The sequence below is a fragment of the Epinephelus fuscoguttatus genome, linkage group LG22, assembly GCF_011397635.1.
Source record: "Epinephelus fuscoguttatus linkage group LG22, E.fuscoguttatus.final_Chr_v1".
NCBI classification, from domain to species: domain Eukaryota; kingdom Metazoa; phylum Chordata; class Actinopteri; order Perciformes; family Serranidae; genus Epinephelus; species Epinephelus fuscoguttatus.
Genome location: NC_064773.1, coordinates 33,725,909 through 33,746,554, shown reverse-complemented (window position 1 = coordinate 33,746,554; position 20,646 = coordinate 33,725,909). Strand labels below are relative to the sequence as shown.

The 20,646-nt window shown below is 39.2% G+C and overlaps 1 protein-coding gene across 2 annotated transcripts in view; it reads left to right on the top strand.

Moving 5' to 3' along the window:
* The window catches only part of scube1 (signal peptide, CUB domain, EGF-like 1), a 221,054-nt gene extending 212,119 nt beyond the window's left edge, over positions 1-8,935 (top strand). For both annotated transcript variants that reach the window (XM_049567062.1, XM_049567060.1), the window contains one exon: positions 106-8,935. In XM_049567062.1, coding sequence (XP_049423019.1) covers positions 106-258 — 153 coding nt within the window. In that variant the 3' untranslated portion in view covers positions 259-8,935. The remainder of the gene's footprint in view (positions 1-105) is intronic.
* Positions 8,936-20,646: the final 11,711 nt, after the last annotated feature.

Sequence of the window (20,646 nt, the reverse complement as noted above, 5' to 3'; positions counted from 1 at the left end):
TTAATTCTGAGGGAATGACATTTACTGTTCCAAAGATAAAGGTTGAAAAAACCTCATATGGTTGCTCCAGTGGGATGACACTCTGTTCATGCATCCTCCCTTCAGGACAAGAAGCTGATAAAGGCCCTGTTTGATGTGTTGGCTCATCCCCAGAACTACTTCAGGTACACAGCACAGGAGTCCAAAGAGATGTTCCCTCGCTCCTTCATCAAGCTGCTGCGCTCCAAAGTCACCAGGTTCCTAAGGCCATACAAATAGATGGGGCCTCTCCACTGTACTGTTAAAGACCCTTGTCATCCTGCGTCAATCCAAATCCAGCAACCTAAATGTAACCCCCCACGCCCACCCCCAATGTCTACTTCTACCCTGCTTAGGTCAATACATTGATGTACCCGTTCTATGACTAAACATCTTCATTTTCTGTATTTGTCTTCAATCCTATTTGTCACATGATGCCTTTCCTCATCTTTGACCCCTTTCATTAGTAACACATCATTAACTTACACCCTTCCCTCCAGTTAGTGCAGCTTTTTGGATAAGGTTTGACCGATATGGGTTTTTGCAGGCCAGCATTCATTTTATGATTTTTATAATGTAGCAGAAGATGCCTGACATATATATATATATATATATATATATATATATATTGTGTGTGTGTATATATTGTTTCTTTAAATTTGACCATTTCATACCAAACATGTTCAAGTATCGACTTTTTTCTCAGTTTGGTATGGTAACATTTAGCAGAACCTTAAGGCTATGTCAGTGAAGGTGCAATATCTGCAATATTGGTGGTGAATGTAATTGAAAATCAAATTCCAAGTTAAGTACTTTGCAACAATATGAAGAGTAGATATGAATGAGTTCAGAAACATGGTCAGACCTTCACATGCTTGTCAGAGGTCAGTTTCAGTAACAAGCACATCATATCATGAAAGGAAGCCTGTATATTAGGTGTTACAGTGGCTTTTTATTTTACTTTAACATTTGTTATTGACTAGCCTAAAAGTTAACAAGGCAAATCAAGCTGGGTTGGCAGGTTGATACCACTCGTATGTGTGTATGCTAAATATGAAGCAACAGCCATCTTAGCTTAGCATAAGGACTAGTGATGGTCAAACAGCTAGCCTGGCTCTGTCCAGAGGCAACACAATCCTTCTACCAGTAACACTGAAGTTCATTTATTAACAGGTTATTTTTGGTTTGTGTAATCAGTTGTTGGCCAGGGGCAGTAACCCCCTGCTCCTTTCTCGTCCTTGTAAAAGCAGTTGGTTTTTTGTACCTTCTGACAGAGCAAGACTACTTGTTTCCATTTGTTTCCTTAAGCTAACCGGCTGCTGGTTATAGCTTTACATTTGCGTGGATATGAGTGTTATTGGAAGGAAAGTAAATATCCCAAAATTTCTATATCTTTAAATATTGTTTAGTAGTAATGTGTAAAGAATGAAAACACATCTGGTGTTAGCATGTGTTTGGTGATCTGATCACAAGTGGACAGCTGAGACAAACCTGTGTCTATAATGCATCTCATATTTTTCGGATGTCAGAATTTCCGGGTTGCAAGTTTAAAATTTTAAAGGGAATACCTCCTGAAGTCTATTATCTGATTTGGAAAGTTGGAGAAACCTCAACCCCAACCTCAAAATTTAGTATGACTGCTCACAACAGTAGTGAAAGCTGTTGTAATGCACCGTTTAGCACCTTTGTATTGTTTGTGTCTCATTAAATCAGTCATACACACAGTACTATCAAACTTCTATCTGTGGACATGTTGCTTCGCTGTTTGTATGCACAAAATACCGTGTAATATGTTGTTATCAACTGGTATTATGAAAAATGGCTAACTTGGCCAGAGACTGGTAATTCTAACAACATCTTGGTTTTCGAACTTGTCGTAGTGGAACGTGGTCAACTTCAGTGTGACATCAATCCCAGTTCCGACTTTCAACTTCCAAGGTAAATGGAGTAAATTGAATGCAGCATTGTTAATGCTTACAGCCACATTCGCAGTTATTACATCCGCACTCTCGCTAGCTGCTTGCTAGCATGCTTGCATGTCATATTAGCAGTTTTGTCAGTAACGCTGGAGATATTGCTGTCAGCAGAATTCAGCACATTTCCCTTCATAGGGCAAAATGATGGGTGGTCACGCAACACTTAATCTAACTTGTAAAATGGGCAAGTTATAGAGCATTAGCGCACTGTCACCCAAAAAAAACCCTGCACTGATGATGTATTCCTTGATGGGGGGGCATTGGTGATGACACCACAAAAGTAGGCACAGATACTTCCAGTCACCTCTCAGCTCTGTTAAAATTGTGCTAAATTTAGTCTATGTCTAGTAGTTTGTCTTTTATGCAAGACTTGGTGGTGCTTTCTGTTGTTGGCTTTGGAAGGTGGTGGCGTGTGGCTGTGGGTCACTCATCAGGAAGAGGAAATCAACTCATTAGTCTGTAAACTGTCCTTCTGCTGACTAGAGGTTAAGGTTTTTAAATGGTAACATCAATAAACATCGAAGAAAGATAGAGAAGTAATGGACACCAGCTGAACTAGCATCATGCTTCCCTTCCTACAGGCACTTGAATAAACTGGATGACTTCCATGCCTGCTTCATTTTCCAACTGACTATCACAAAGTGTAATATCCTCTGATTCACCAAACTTAAGATAAGATCTGGACAGCACCATTCAACCAGAAGGTTTTTTATGCTGATCTAACAGAGTAAAGGACTCTGTCAAGAGAGGGAGAGGAGGTGTGTGCTTTGTGGTGCATAAAGACTGATGGTGTAGTTGTGTAGTTGTGAGATGCTGTTGTGCTCTTGCTGTGTATCACTACTATAATGTTAAGTAAGTAAGTAAGTAAGTAAATTTATTTATATAGCACTTCTTACAGAGAGGACTCACAAAGTGCTTCACAAGATAAAATACAAAAAATACAATAACAGAAACAATGCAAAATACACAAAAACAAATAAAAAGTAAAGTGTAGCGAAATACAGAGATGATACAATGGACAATTAATGGAACGCAAGCCTAAACAGATGTGTTTTTAACCGCTTTTTAAAAATGTCCACGGAAGAGGCCGCTGTCAGCTCATGAGGTAGTACATTCCACCATTTCGGTGCAACAGCCTTAAAGGCTTTATCACCTAAAGAGTTAAAGAGTTGGCTGTAGAGAGGAGCCCCTGCCAGTGTTTGGCTGGAGCAACCATGCGGATGTGTCAGTATGTGTGGACAGTTAAATGATTCCACAGCCAGAAACCATGGATTACCAGAACCATCGAGTAATATAGACAATTAGAAGGCAACAGCCAACAATGTAAGAAGATGTGAAAAAGGACTTAACTGCAGAGCACAAGTTAAAGGAGCTGATGGGATCACTTCACTGGAGTCTTACCTTGTATAATTCCATGTGACAAATAAATGATTGATGGATATGACATCAAATGCATCCCAGACCACGTTGGCAAGTGGTTCGAGTGATCGAATCACAGCGCATCCTTGTGGTCGTTTACACTTGTATTTGGGGCTGTCCACTGGTGATTGGTTGACCCAAAATTCATGTTAGTAGCAGGTATAAACAGGCTCACTAATTATTGTTATCATGTGTTCCTAAAGTCACTGTACATATTACGGTAAAGTGGTACTCCCAGTATTTAGTAAATGGACAGTATCATATCGGTCAAACCCTATTTTTGCACACTATATATTGATTTTTCTTCTCTCCCAACCATCTACAGATTTCTGCACCTTCATTAACACATTATTGTATTCCCTTCCCCCACCTCTCTCATTTTATTTTGCTCTGCTTTGTTTTCTGTGTTGTTGTTTTGTTTTTGTAATATTTATACTGAACATGCCAGAACTTGCAGAAGCCCACATCACAGATGTACAACGCATATACAGATGTGTTATACGCATGTGTTTGTGTAGACATACACACAAGTACATGCATGATATGTTGAGACGTATTGGCCCACAAAGTGTACATGGATGTATCCTGAACTGGATTTCTTTATTGGCCCCAGTGTGCACGACACAGACATGAGAAAATAACTGGTGCACTTAAAACATAATTTAACACCAAACAACAATTTGAAATAAATAAATAAATGTTGAAGTGGGGAAATCTAAAACATTCCACCTTAAGTGGGTGCTTTATCCATTTGAGCACAGGGAAAGAATAAATGGGGTGAATCAGAAAGTCTATATTGTAATTTTTTTAAATAAAAAAGATATATAACAAGATGAGAAAAACTACCTGCAAGTAACAGATTGTTACTTAAGAGAGAAATGTATGTGATGTAACTAATATTTGGAACTTTAATTGCACTTGAATTTTATATTTTAAACTGTAGGAAAAAAAAAGATCTAAGTTACGTGTTTGTTACCTTTTTGTGCTGTTTTGAAAATGTGCCACATGTGGTGGTGATGAGAGAGAAAGATGGTAGTGTCTCCTCCTTGTCCTCACTCTGTAGCTTGCAGTGACCCCCAAATCCCTCAGTTACAGTTGCTTCAAGTCTCATTCATACACACAGCAAGAAAAAAGCTTCAGTATCTCAAAACTAATGTGCACAGAGTAAAGGCAGTGGAAGCAATATCACTTAAACTTGCCACCATCATCACAGTTTGTCTGTTTTCTCTACCAAGTCCTGCTTCATCCCTCAAACATGTCCTATAGCTGCCAGAGAGAAGGAGCATCATCATTAAAGCTTCTTGTATGATGGCATCACTTACACACTACACACAGTATATGCCTGTTTCTAAAAAAACTATTTACAAAATCTGCATTCAACCAGATGCAATCTCTTTCCATTAAGTAGGAAGTATAGTGTGTATACTATGCTTTTCTTTTATAACCCAACTAAATGTTTCGTGTCAGTCCCAATGGTACTAATATGTCTATGAAATCCTATACCATGTATTGAAGATGGGCTCTATATCTGCACAATGCGACTGGAGATAAAAACATGTATGTGTCAGTCTGGAGGTGAATGTAGTGGCAGGGTCACAGTCAGAATAAGAGTGTATGTGTGTTCGTAGCACTTGCAGCGTCTCCTGTAAGCCAGTGAACTTTATCTGTGTTTTGTGTTGTTTCATAAAGAAGCCTCCCCCTGAAACATGATACAAATGTAAATGTAACATTCCATATTGTTGTTAAAGCTCCTCTAGAAATTTAACTCACGTTAAGTGTGTCATTCATGAGAAGAGGAAGCTTCTAGTCTTTGTGCTGAGCACGAGGAACACGAGGGAGTGTCAGTGCTCATCTAGAGCTTATTAAAGCTCAGCAATTAGAAATGTAAGGACCATACTGGAGGTTTTACATGTTCTAGCCCATCAAATCATGTATACTGCTTTGTATGTTCGAAAGCTTAGGGTTTTAAGTTCCCTACTTTACAGGTGGCCAATGTTTTCACTTCATTTCAGTATGCTGCACCCTCAGGGCTTTCTGCCAGAAAGAGATTTATTGGTTAAAGTTTGGGAAGAAAATGTAGTTTGGGTTAAGATGATTAGATTTCTGCCAGAGTAACATGAAAATGGCAACACATTCTCACTCCAAGCTCATCACATATTGACGCTGGGTCATGGACTTTCCATTTCGAGATATGATGTGCAAGGTACCCTGGATACGTTGTTTGTTGAAGTGTCAACTTCAGCCTATTACATGCATTGTCTGTTTTAAAAATACACTTCAGTTTGCATACAGGGTCTTTCAAAATGAATGCACTACATCGGTACAACACAGCCAATTGAAGCTTTTGTCCTTCAACAACAAACACACATGATTACGTTTGGCCAACACACGCACGTTATTAGGTTAAGGAAAAAAGAACAGGGTTTGGATTTACAATCTTACAAGAAGTGAACACGGGCCTCCAAGGTAAAAGCTGGTGGTTGTTGGACCCATCTACCACCACTTCCGCCCTCCCTTCTCTGACTTTCACCCTATTAACTTATGTTGTTGTCCGTCTGCGTTTCCCTCTCCTGAGGCCGCTGACATGAAAAGACGGGCTTTTTTGTTAGTGTCTGATGTTGATGTCAACGACTTGGGAGTGAGACCGGGTTGAAAATGCACACAGCCTCCATAATTATTATGTGATGGTGGGCATGAAATGTGTTCAAATTTCATGCTGGCAACACAAAAACAATGCCAATGCAAAGTCTATTGCGAACATTCACAGTTTCAACACGTCGTTGATATGGTTAAAGATGGGATTCCAGTTTAGTTATTTGTAGGGAGAGAATAAAACAACAAAAAACACTTTGGAAAAATAGTTTGGAAAAGATTATGGTTTCAGTTCAAATAGCTGCATACAGGACATAAATGATGTAAACCTGCGTAGTTATGTGAAGTATCAAGCCATTCTCATTTACACATTGTCAGATACCAGTGCTTTGTCAGCCCCCCAGTGTCTCCTAGTGATGCACAGGGCACCCCTTTGCGTCTGTGTATATTGCACAGCTAACACATTGTGACATATGGTTAATGTTGTGCAGCATACTCTCATAGAACAGTTTGTATGACATCCTATGAAAAATGCATGCACAACGGTTTGTATGATATCCTACAAATTTGCACCCCATGAATACCATTTAGTCCATAATGTAAATTTACATAATTAACGTAAAGTTACAGAGGTTAAATTTAGGCCATAAAAAGACTCAAAGTTCACACAGCCTGCCTCCTTACAAGCACTCGTGACAGCTTCCTTGTTTACTGCCATCAGGGCATTGGTCATGTGATTGCAGCCTTTCAAAATATATGGGATATGTGCAAATTTGAGTACACTGCTTTATGTAGGAAAACATACTAAAAAATCGTGATGACAGCCTGTGTTGTGGATCAGTGACAGTTAGGCGACAAAACTGCTTGGTTAGGTTTAGGAAAAAGAGGGTAAAAATAAGTTACATCACTGCACGATGATCTCACATAAATTGCATAACACCAGATTAAAATAACACTGACTTTGGGTTTCACAAGGGACACAAACTGTGATCTCCTGGATGAGAGTCAAGTTTTGTTTGACCCATCTACCTCCCTTCCCTCTCACCATATACGGACTTTCTCACTCGTTATACTACAAAAGTTGCTCTCAGCGTCAAATATGGCCACAGATGGGTTTACACTGGAGTTAGTTGAAAATCTAGTGGGTCTCATAAAGACATAAAAGGCTGCATTTGGCATCGACATCACATGCCAAGGGGCGTGGCAAAGTGTTAATATTTGACACCCAGGGAATGAGAAGGGGTTAAAGTACCTACGTGAAATACTTTGCATAGATGTGTAAGGTCCGTAAAGTCACGTCACCAGATTGAGATTTTGGTTTCACCCTGGACATGAACAGTGGTCGCCTGGTTGAAAGTCCATGTTTGTATGACCCATCCACCATCCCTCCTACCCATGCTATGCAGATTTTTTGCTCTTTTTATTTAATTTGTGTGTCCACCACGGGAACAGATCCTCATTGACTTTGCATTGGCACTGTTTTTGTGTTGCCTGCACATCAACACATAATATGTTCATGTATCGTGGGCTTGATACTCTCATGTCTGTATGGTAAATGTATAACTAAAGCCAGCAGACTTTTAGCTTGGCTAAGACTTGAAACAGGGGGAAACAGTTAGTCTGGATCTGTCCAAAGCGAAGAACTCCTGCCTGCCAGCACCTCTAAAGCCCACTGATTAACACGTCACATCTGAATAGATTTATCTGTATAGAAAATTTCACCCCAGACTCTATATATATTATTATTTGACTATTGATATTTGACTAGTTCAGAGTGAGAATGTGTTGAAAATATGTTGATAAGTGATCTTGCAGAAGCTGAGTGGTGGCTTTTGTTATCTTTGAACAGAGCCAGGTTAACCGTTTTACCCATTTCTAGTCTTTGTGCTAAGATAAGTTAACTGGTTGCCCATGGTAGCTTCACATTTGCCATACAGAAGTGAGAGGGCTATTAATTCTTTCATCTAACTCTGGGCTACTAAGCAAGTAAGTGTGTTTCCCAAAATGTCAAACTATTTCTTAAAGATAAATAATCCACCACAGTGCATCATTACTTTATTTATTTTTTGTAAGCTTTGTTTGTGTAGTAATGCATGTGTAAGCATGGACCATATTCAGAGTCCTCCTCTGCTATGTTCTGGGACATACTGAGATTTTCTTTTATTCGGCTGTTGAGCAGCAGCTTTTTAAACCAATCTCATTGCCAGAATTAACAAAACAGTCAAATACAGTAAGCTTCATGTTAAACACAACCTCTGCACTATCCCCCTGAATATTTGGAATATGTGCATATGTCCCCTCCACTAAAAGCAAGAAAATTGGACATAAAGTTTGACAAAATTAAAGAGATGTACACCACAAATTGATGCAGAAAAGGCAAAAAGGAAAAGGAAAATTTCAAATTAAGTTATTGATGCCCAACACCCCCCCCCCCCCCCGCCAAAAAAAAAAAATCCAACAAAGCCCTACAACGCAATGCTTTTCAGCATCAAACTTTTGATTGTCACAGTATACTGAAATGAAACCCATGAGACAGGAAGCTAGTTAATAAATCAGTTAAAACCTTGTACTTTGAAAACGGTCTGCAGTGATGTATTTGTATTTAATGTGCTGTGCAGACAAAACCACAGGTATGGTCCTGCAGAGCTCTGAGCTGGTCAAGTCAAGGGGGTTATTCTAAATAAGGTAAACGATGAAAACCAATAACAAAATGGCAAAAAATGTATTCAATTAGGCATATTTTTACAGGCATTGGTTGATAATCACCCCCCTGAAAGTAGATATACTCTTTAATTGTAAACCCACATGACAATGAGGTCACTGGATCATGAGATAATTTCCCAAAACAAAAGCATCCTGTCATTAGGTATTGTTTCCAGGCCTTGACAAATAGTCACCACACAGACAAGTTAAGGTGCGGCCTACTTCCTGTTTGAGGTGGGAACTGTTCAACATGAGTGTGATTAAAAAAAAATAATGATATGAAATGCTCTAAAATTTATAATTGACTGTTTTTTTTCTTCCTGAGAATGTATTCTGTTGTGAATGGTGAGTACATGTGGTGTGTGTATGGGAGATTGTGAGAATGCATGAGTGTGCAGTAAGTGTGTGAGTATCTGTGTGTATGTGTGTGTGTGTGTGTGTGTGTGTGTAAGCAGTGAGTTTTTGTGCTGGGCGCCTGTGAAAGAGAAAGAGACTGTGTGTGTGCGTGTGTGTGTGCTTTACTCCAATTTGTAGAGGAATAATTTTAACGTTTGTGTTAGTCGGTTGTACCCAAAGAAAGAAACTGTAACGCAGTGTTGTGCCATTGTTTGGTCCATGAAACTCCAGTACTGAACAAATTAAATAAAACAGTAGCAGAAAACACACTCAGGTCGTCTCTTTTGTATGTCCATGTAGAAACAGAGAGATAGGAGCCCTTGGAGTGGCTCCTATCTGCTCATTATATCTCTTATCTCTCCTCAGATGTGGCTCCATGTGCCGTTACACACAACCAGCCTGAAGTATGCTTCCGGAAAATTAAGCTGATGCTGCTAATATTGCTCTTATCTTCAAGCGGTACAATCTGTACAGCAGATCTGGATGCTCCATCAGAAACACTCATCATCATCATCCACACTGATGTTTTTTCTATTCATATTCTCTTTCTTTGTCTTACTTAAAAGAAAAAGAGAAAAGAGATAACCTGTTTGAACCACTCTGCTGTTAGGATATCTACAATTCCTGTGCACATTCACTTACTTACTGTAGGTAAAGTGACATTCACTGGTTCCCAGGAATTTATGGATCCTGCTGGTTGCTGTGAGGTGACTGCATTTTCCTGTTAAAATAGCAGTAAGAGATTAGGACTGTTGCTTCAGCTCATGAAGCATGTCATGTCACTGAATTGTAACCACAGACTGTACAAACTCACCGACAGCAGGCTGCAGGTTCTCCACGGAGGGAAGCTGTTGAGTCATTGTCGGATTTGTCCCAGGTGAGGGCCAGATAGATCTGAGAACCCTGAAAACATAATTATGTTTCACACAATATAGTTTCCTGTATTGAAACTACCGTAAACTAAAAGCCTAGTCCCAATGAAATGCCCAGTCCCTTTAACTAGCCTGGTGTGGCTGCACATTTTGACAAATAAAGGCCTGTCTCAATTAGATACCTGGTCTGGTTGCCAATCAGTTCATTTTTATAGAATTTTTTTGGGTATATAAAAACAGGCTTTTGGCTACCCACTTGAGCTAACATAAATTAGCTGTTTAGATTGAACATACAAATCTAAATGTCTGAACTTTTGTCATTATGGAGATGCCACATATTGTTAGCTCAATTAGAGCTAACAATACCCAGTAAATTTTTTATCCACCGATAAAAATAATTAAATGGGTTTTTCATAAAAAAAAAAATTATCCAAGTATGTGAGTATTGTTTCAACAGGATAATCTGATAATCCCATCCCACCCACTTCACACAGTGATTGGCCATGTGTGCAGATTTGAGTATGTTGGTTTCAACTTCTCTCTGAAGCAGAGGCAGCCCACAATAGGGGATGCACATGCTTACACAAGTTTAATTCAGAGCCATTCAATGTAAATTATTATATATTTACAGCAAATAAAGCAAATAAATTCACCTAAAACACCTATCCAAAGCATACCCAAAGGAAACTGTAAGCTGCTCTTGTTCCATTTTTAGTAAATGTACATACATGGTCTCATTTGAAAGTCATCAGTCAGAATGACTGTAATTACATAAGACATTGAGGTATGGAAGTACAGTCATTCTGTTGTCACTCACTCACTTTCTCATTACAAGTGACACAGAGGGAAGTCTTCACTTTGTTTATTGTCCACAGAACAGGGTTGCATGCTGACATTTTCTGAACAAAATAAAACAGGCTGCCATGAGAGTCTCTGTCGATGAGATATATAAAAATAGCAGGTCTGTGCATTTAGTCCTTACCCCCAAATTCCACCAGATGCGTGTTGGTTGTGTCTGCGCTCCGGAACGACAGCAGAGCCGATACCTTTCAATTCTAGTCAATGTGTGTGCTTCCACCGGCTGCAGCTGCTCTGCGTTCCGGCCCCGTCACAGTTGCAGCGCTCCGGAGCCCTCTGCAACAGATACGCAGGACTTCTATTTTTGCCAGACACCGGAGCAGGGGTCGTGTTAACCGGATATTCTCGGTCATCGACCGGTTTTTTACAACAATGACCGGAAAATCTGAAGGCCTTCGGTCATTTGACCGGTTGCAATTACCACCCCTGCCCACTTGGCGGCGGAATGCACAGTCAGTGGTTTAAGTGGCTGCCGTTTTCACACTGCAGAGAAAAAGTCATTCATCAGCTTCATGTAGCGTTGTTAACATAACGGCCTGGACACACCAGATGCGTTAGTGCCGCAGAAGTCCTGCGAGTATACTCATAGGCACTTGACTGTCCACACAGGCAGCGCACTCCTCCTGCTCTCTCCGTGCCGGTTAAACATCGACTCCACTCGTCTGTTCCCGTCAGTACTCGTTTTTTCACTTCAACAGGTCATTTTAAACATGAGTAAATTTTTTATAACGTAATAAGTTAATGACAATTTGTCATTGCATGTCCGTGTATTGAGCGTGTTGGATAAACACTGAATGAATAGGGCATATTGTTCTGACCATTTTATTTATGTAGTCTGTAGGCTCGGTGACCCAAAATTAAAATTGTAATGAAGTGATTAGGGTATTGAAAAATGTGTTCGATTATGCACTGCTGTGTTATTTTAAATTATAAACATGGTATTCCCTCATGTTCCTCAGTGCGTGCTGTTGTTATTTTATTTTGAAAATTGGCCTGATTCTCTCGTCTTTTCTGTGTCCGACTTCCTGTTTGGTACGATCCGCTCTGTCTAGCTTGACAGAAGTGCTCACGGCTCGCGTGTAGACCAGACGCCGAACTGAAGCGCTGCGGTGTGTGGATGTCTGTTCATCTTTTCGTTCATGTCCTTATTAATGCACACTTTATAACTTGCTTGTTGGATTTATTAAAAATGAACGAATGAAAACTAAATGTCGAATATCTTTATTTTCATTTAAGAACGAAAATTAAAATAACCGGTAAAAGTAGATTATGACCGGATTTTTACGACCTTGTCGGTCAAAATGACTGGCGACGAAAAAGTCTAGCGCAACCTCTGCGCCGGAGCACAACGCAGCAATTCAGCACAGAGCAAATCGTGCGGGACAGGAAGTCGTGCACAGAAACAAAATAAAACATCCAGTTAATTTTCAAAATAAAATACACAGTGTTCACTATATCCCTGCACTACACCTTCAAAACCTCATAATGGGCGGAGGCAGGCCTGAAGTCAACAGGTCAGAGGTTTTCAGACGTCATTTCACCCCGTTGACACCATGGATGAGGAGACGTTAATCATGGAGGTGCACTGAGATATCTTCCTACTACTCCTCTGGTTTTGTGGTTCTGTTTATAGAAACTACATCGTATTATATCGCGCGATTATGCATGAATTCGCGAGATCTCGTGGTTTCTCGTGACTCCCGCTGTCCGGCGGAGTTGCACACGCAGTGGGTGTCGCAACAGACACGCATCCAGTGGAATTTGGAGTAAGCCAAGCTCAGCGGTTGCGGGAGTCACAGGAATGACACTCTTGTTTTATCTCCAAGTGAGGATTGGGATATATGCTGTTGCTTGTTGCTGGTTGAAAATATAAACACTTGAAGATCTACTCATTACTAAAAGTGTATGTCATATAAAAACTAATAGAATGATCAACGTTGTCACAGTGATATTTAAGGTGTGCTGACTGATTAATGTTGTCAACTCATGCATAGACATTTAAAGTTCACGTTCCACCTTAAACGTCGCCAGCAGTCAGCCCAGTGAATGAAATTGTTTTTTTCTCTGACTTCACCTGCTGCGAGAGACAGCAATTTCATTTCATTTTATAGTTACAGTTTGCTAATAAAACACTCCCCCATAGACTGCTTGCGTGAGCTTCAAAACCAGCCACAGCTCAGTCCTGAGCAGAGTGACCGTCCACTATTTACCATTCAACCAACTGCAGTGTTCACAGTTCCACCTTTTTGTACCGGATCTGTGTGCTAGCTACCCCAACAGAGGGGTGACAAAAAATGTGGACAGTACGGAACAGTTGCATTGGTACCATCCACAACTTTTCGCAGTGGAAATTGAAAAAAGCATACTGAACTGAACCATGCCATACTGCTCAGTGGAAATAGGGTTTTAGTCATTTGATCATGGTGGAGAGCTGGAGTTGGTAACTGCACGTCTCAAATCTATTTTCTGTTTGTAGACTGGTAACCATCATTGGGACTGATTTCATTCTGAATATCATGAATTGACTCAAGCAATAGCTGCCAAAACTCTAAGTGTGAGTCACACGGAATTTGAGAGACAACAGTCTGATTTCTACAAACGTCACTGCTTGCATTAAGATTCACAATGACTCTCAGTGGCCCAGAATTCATACAAAAGGTAATATATTTGCTCCCCTTTGTCTTCCGTGGGTTTTCCTGGCTTGTAGGTACAAAATCAGCAGACTTGTAAATATCCGCATTGTTTTCCTCTATCAGAAGCTGCCATTTGCTGTTGTTTGTTCCTATAAAGTCTAAAAAAACAGCATTCTGACAGTGAGATAATCCATCACAGTGTGACACCTTCATTTGATTTGATCACAGTGTGTGTGTGTGTGTGTGTGTGTGTGTGTGTGTGTGTGTGTGTGTGTGTGTGTGTGTGTGTGTGTTTTCATTGGGCCTGAGCAGAGTGTTTTCATATCACTCCTGCATTACATGACACCAGGAGAAGAGAAAGTTTGCTTCAGGAAATAAACATGTCACCTTACAAACTTTGGTGATGCATCCATGTCCTCTTCTTGTGTCTTTTTGGGTTGTTTTTTTTTTTTTTTTCAGAACAACAACAGTTCAGTTGTGTGTAATTGTAAAGCTGCTTTGTAAGACATCCACAACAGAATGTCCACAGAAGAACCAGCTCTGATTACAGAATGGTGAGTATATTTACCCAGCTGGCCTATAGCTCTGACTGACAGTGACAGTGTCCTTTAATGACAGAGTTCACACTCTGTTTAGAATATTACTGGAAATCCTCAGCAACTTTGCTGTTGGTCATGAATCATATTTGACAGGCAGATCTGATATTTCCTACGTGCTCTTTCCAAGACGTCCAATCAGCAGCCAGCATCTGCAGGCAAATGCAACCGTGCCAGATGCTAAGATTACTCTCCCTCTGCTATCTTGTTGCCTTCCTTCCATCAGTCGCTCTGCTCAAAGTTCACAGGATACGAAGTGATAAAGACAGAACATGGGCTGAATAAGTGACAACAATGTGAAAGACCTGCTGTTAGGTCTAATTACCTGATAAGTCTGGTGCATATAGGGCAGGGAAATATGAAACATGTAACACCATGTCCTGACGGGATGTGATGCAAGCAAGCATCAGTGACTAAATCACTTTGACTGCATTGTTTTCTATTGGACTGTCCGAACTGCCTGCAAGTGACATGATGCAATGTGTCATTTTGAGCTGAACTTTTGTTGGACACCCGTTTCTATTTTTATTCTGTTGCTCACGTTGAAAGCGCTGCAATGGAGGAAAATGCAATTATATTCTGTCAGGATTCCATTACACGTGTTACTAAATGTAAGTCTGAAACATCAGAGAGAAAAAGGACTAAAACCCACTGATTGACTTGTAGCCTTTAGTACAAACAGACATATTGACAGTACTGTTGCTTTTGCTTTTTTTAAGTCATACTGGACAATGACAGTGCAAATACTTGTAAAGTCAACCTACAGTAGGGGTACATCTATTTTTTTTTTTAAGATTAATTTTTCTGTTTGCCTTTTTTTAATAGACAGGACAGAGTGAAATGGTACAGGCAACATGGACCCAGATTTTCGGACTCCTAAGTGCACTCTGTCTCATCACTCTGTGGACTTTATTTGTGTTCATATGCATTCATGACGAAGTAGGTTCAGAATGATTATTCCCCTGTCATAGTTTGATGGGTGAATTGTGCCTTTTCATTGCATTTTCATTTTCATGTATGCTGTGTTCCTGTTTTAGCTCTTGCTAACTCAAGCAGTCTTGGAAGAGTCTGTGATGCTGATTGTATAACCAGTTTTTCCCGCTGTCTCTTTTGTATAACTGTGGGACTAAGTGAGGTAGGTGTACACATATTTTTTATACTCTCCTTGTTGTTAGTTTGCTTCTCTCCCCAACTGCAGTATAACATCCACACAAAGACACTCAGACATAATTTAACGTATTTATGATGGCAGCACTTGCACTGTGTACAAATGGCAACATCCGGGGCTAAAAAACAGAAGCACATACTGAGGTGCCAGAAACTGCAGTTCCTCTGATATCCACTTGAGAGTGGCTCCAAAACTGAGTCAAGATCAAGATTTACTTTATTGTCTCACAAAGTGGGAAATTTGTCTTGGGCTCTGCAACCAGAAAAGACTCTCCATAGACTGTAGAGCTGTTGAGGAGCGAGGGGTGGATCAAACTCACAGAGTGCAGCAATGACACAGACAGCATGTCAATCAAGCGGCCCCACCCTTAAATATGCATAATTTTGGTCCTCAATAAAATGTAAAGGGTGAATCATAGAAAACAAATCATCCCCTGTACTGCTGTCATGAATGTTGAAATTAGCTATAGAGACCAAAACTGTTGACAAGTCACTACCATGGCAGCAATGTTCGGTAAGTAATGTAACAATTGGCATAACCCCAGAATCACAGAGTACAGGCATAGCCATAGCTGCCACTATTTCAGTGTGTTTTCAGTTCACTAAAATATTGTTCAGTGTTTGATTACACTCAAGGACCCGCTAAGGAGTTGGATGTAAAGTTTTTCTGGTTAGTAGCCTACATGCAATGGTTTCACCCTTTTTTCCCTAGCAAAAATTAACATTAGCATTTTCATCGTTGGCCATAGCTGTAAATGCACGGTACTAACCAAGCTAGCAGCTAGCATTAGGGTTATCTCCATCCTCTCATCCAAATATGGTCACTTTTAGCTCCAAAACTCCAAGAGGCTTCAAAACAGGAGTCCACAAGCCTATGGGTGACATCATGGTGGCTACATTTAGCATTTTATACAGTCTATGACTGTGTATCAGCCACAGGAAAAAAGGAACAGTAAGTTGATTTGGAAACCAGAGGTGTCAGGTAGTTTCATTGTGTCAGAGTGAAAATGTCTCTCAGATGTTTAGATCACTGGAGAAACTGAGTTGATATCATTCAGAGATGGAACAGTTTATAAAAATAAACTTCCAAGACTTTGTCATGTTTCACCTTTTTGTATTTACAGTTTCACACCTAACCATCCCAGCAGGTGCTGTACAGAGGCAGATGAAGCAGAGTGATTTGTGTTCAGTACATTCTAATTCATTGACAAATTGACCATATATGGCCAGCAGATGGCGGACTCACTCCAACCTGGGACTCTGAAGGCTTCCACCCAAACTTGGGTGGTTATGGATGCATGTGTTTGAGCTCCAGATTGCAGTCCATTTGTTTAGCTCATTACCAGCCTAAATCCCAGTCCAATTACCTGAGGATAAACAGGAGCAGAGGTGGTGATACGCTGTAATGCTGTAATTTCACTGATTATCCCTTACAAGGCCAATAATGTGGAGAGTCAGTTCCTTTTTTCATTTCAGCACAAATGTAAAGATTTAACAGGATGGATCTTATCGAGATCTGCTAATAAAATACAATGTCTGCATCTGCTAAGTTGGATTCAGAGGAGGATGGATGGACAGAAAATATAGACAGTAAAGAATACACTTGATATGTAAATGAACACCAATGCAAAAAGGTAACACCAGTGAGACAGTGTCATATTCACAAGCCCAGGGACCCAAGGGCAGGGGTGTAGCACCAGATTCTGGGCCTTATGCACAAGCAGTCTCTGTAGGAGCCCTGTCCCTCCTCTTCTGAACCATGTCTTCCTCATGCACCTTTTGCCTTTATTTTATTTTATTTTATTTTATTTTATTTTATTTACAAAGTAAGTTTACTGTCTGTCTCCTTTCCTTTCTTTCTTTTCTTTTTTGGAACCACAATTTTTTGGACATTAACATTGGTGCTTCAGCATCATGAGCAGTCACTCACTTGAGTTGTAATTTTCCAAATGACCAGATATTTGTTCAAACTGTATTAATCATTATTAATTGGTTAGTAAATATCTATAAACATTATTTGGATGTCTATTCTAAAGTTGAAACTGGACATTGTAATACCTTGTTACATGGTCATAAATACTGCATTTATAAATATTGTAACTTTATAATGAACACCTGAATGATGTTTATGTACCACACAGTATTTGCTAACCATTTAAAATTATATTGTTAATTTGCAACTTTTTTATACCCATAAAAAAATTAATACATTTCTAGATAGTTTACAAACCAAATATGATGTATTAAGTATTACAAATATCTGGTCTATCTTTAATTTCATAACACATGCAACAATAAACTGTTAAAATAACTAATTATAACATTACATCATATTACATCATCACATTGCTGTTTGTTAACAATAAAATTACTATTAACTAAAGTTAAATTTGCTTTCAATTTATCATTTATCAGTTATGGCTATTGTAAAGTGTGGTACCTAACCCTGACTGTTTTATACAAGGTTCAGTCTTTCAGTCTATTTATTCAGTCAATTTTCATTTAGTTATGGCACTAATTACTCCGAAATAAAAGATTACAAACAAAACCAAACTTTTCACTCCAGGTTTTTCAAGGCCTCCCCTTCCATTTGGTCCGAGGGTAATTAATCCCACTTTCCCCCTATTACCACACCCCCAACCCTAACCCTGATACTTCTTCTCCCTTACAGTTCAGACACAACATCTTTCTTCTGACTTACACCACTAAATTTATTTAACATGTGAAGTTTCTTTTCAGATCCAGATGTTACATAATGTTTTTTGTTCTTTTCTAATAGAACAGTCACAGCATTTTTCTGCAGAACGAAAAGTTTTACTTTTAATGCTTTAAATACATTTTGCGGATAATAATATAGGACTTTACCTGGATTAGGATTTTAAATGCAGGACTTGTTTTTACTTCCATGTACTGGTACTTTAAAGGAATACTTCACCTGCAAAATGATCATTTGTTCATCACTTACTCACATCATATTACGTTGAATTTGTGAAGAAAACTTTGTTTTTCTTGCATGCCTCCACTGTGAATGAATCTAAAAAGGTGAACAATCTACATGAATTGAAGTCATAGGGGTCCATGTTTAGCAGCAGCAAAGCTGTATCAATCAATCTATTCACAAACTTCACGCATCTCGTGCAGTCTCATTTATCAAGTTTTATGCTCAGTACTTCCCAAACGCATGCATTTTTGCTAAACATCATGTTTAATACATTTAAAATATGGTAGTACAAACAGTCTCAGTCTCTCTCAAAAATGCATGTGTTTGTGAAGTACTGAGTCTGCAACTGGATAAATGAGACTTGGCTATACTGCAAGAGTTGTGTGAGAGTTGGTAAACTGAATATTTGATGTAGTTTGCTGCTCTTACTACCCTGACTAATTAAATTCATGAAGAAATTTCGTTTTTTGGATTTTCCGTTCACTCTGGAGGTATGCAAGAGAAACGAATTCAATGTAACACGCGGCGAGGAACTGATATACAAATGGTCATTTTGTGGGTGAAGTATTCCTTTAACAAAATGATCTAAATACTTGTTCCACCAGTGGTAGAGAGGTGTGCCAGTTAGGATTTGCTGTAGGATCGAGTCTTTCTTTATCTCCAGTGTCAACACAAAAAGGTTCAGGAGCAACTTACAATAGCAGTACTTTACAGATAGGTTAACTTACAGCCATCCCATTAAAATAAAAAGGAGAATGACGGTACTATAGGGAGTGGGTGGGACCCTGTCTTTCTCCTGCACAGGGCCCATTGTCCCATAATCTGTCCACGGTCATGTCTGTCCTTTAGTTGTTCTTTCCCTCCCAGTGATTTTGAGAAATGAGAGAGTCAAGGCAGGTTCATGCACATCTGGAAAATGAAGCATGACTTGGGAAAATGAATGAAAGCAACTGACTTGTATTTGTAACAAATGATGCATGGGTCCCTGCAGGAATATCACTGGGACAATATAAAACCACAGCTGAAACGATTAGTCCAATAACTGATTAGTCAATCCATCAATCAATTATTCAACTAATTGTCGGAAGTCATTTTAAGGCAACAATGTTCAATCTCCCTGCTCCAGCTTTATGTTGGTTTTCTTTGTCCTTCCTGACACTGAACTGAATGTTAGTTTGGACTGTTTGTTGGACAAAAGAAGCAGTTTCATAATGTCAACTTGGCTTTGGGAAAATGTGACGATTCTATTGCAATTTTTTTCTGACATTTTAGAAATCAAACAAGTGCTGTTCTTAAGTTCAAGTTTGAGGTACTTGTACTGTACTTGAGTATTTCCATTTTATGGTACTCGATGAAACATTTACATCACTACATTTAACTAACAGTAGTGCTTCTTACTTTGAAGATCAGGGACCACACCAAACAACTTAGGTTTTCTCCTTAAGGATAACACTTTATGCTTAATTTCTCCTGAGGTGAGGGTCTTACACTGTTACACAGAATCCCTTAAAAGGTTAAAAGAAATTTTACAGCAGAAAGTTTCCATGAAGATTGTTTGTTTGCTTGGACTCATGCTTGTGATGCTTGTTATCGTCTCCTACAAATGTAACAAATCTGTGGTTTGCAGAGACATACAGTGCCAACATTTTTCTGGTGATTGGGTTGAATATAAATAATCTAATCAGAATGCTTTTACTTTTCATATTTTTATCTGCTAATACTGTTGTACAGGGGTGTAGCACCATATTCTGGGCCCAGTGCAAAAGTACTCTCTGTGGGCCCCCTGCCCTTTCTCTCTTGTTCCATTTTTTTTTAAATTTTTTTTTTTTTACGAAGTCTTTCTTTCTTTTTTGGAACCCCAATTTTCCTTTCTTGGGGAAAGACATGACAGTGTACGTTGGTGCTCCAGCAGCATAAGCAACCACTCCCTTGGCTCTAGCTGCGTTTAGAGCAAATCTGAATTACGACCGAATCACAATGTTTATTTAAATAATTTTCAGGTAGAACTTTTCTAGTGTCATTATATATTAAAATCTAACAGTGCTGTTTGTGTTGTTTTTAACCACTACCAGACAGGAAATGGTAAACAGTAAACAAAACCAGTTTAAGTGTATCCTATATTTAGAATATTTTCACTGCTATACCTTGCTGTCAGTCTTTTCTAACAGATAACTGAAGCGGTTATATCAAAGCCACCAGACTCCACTGACAAAAAATATTCAAATACAGCATACACTTACACTGATAGTGATTTTTTAAGTGGCCAAAATACATTTTTGCTGCAGCCCAATCCACAGCAGTGCATTGTTTAGCTTCCATGCCAGTAGACTTGGTTTTATCAAATATAATAACAAAGGACCAAAGTAGATTAAATAAACACAGCAGAAACGACAGACACGCTGGACTACTGTGTTTAACTATATGTCCTTAAATGTTACAGCTGAAAATGAAGGAAATCAAGAGGTTTGTCAATTT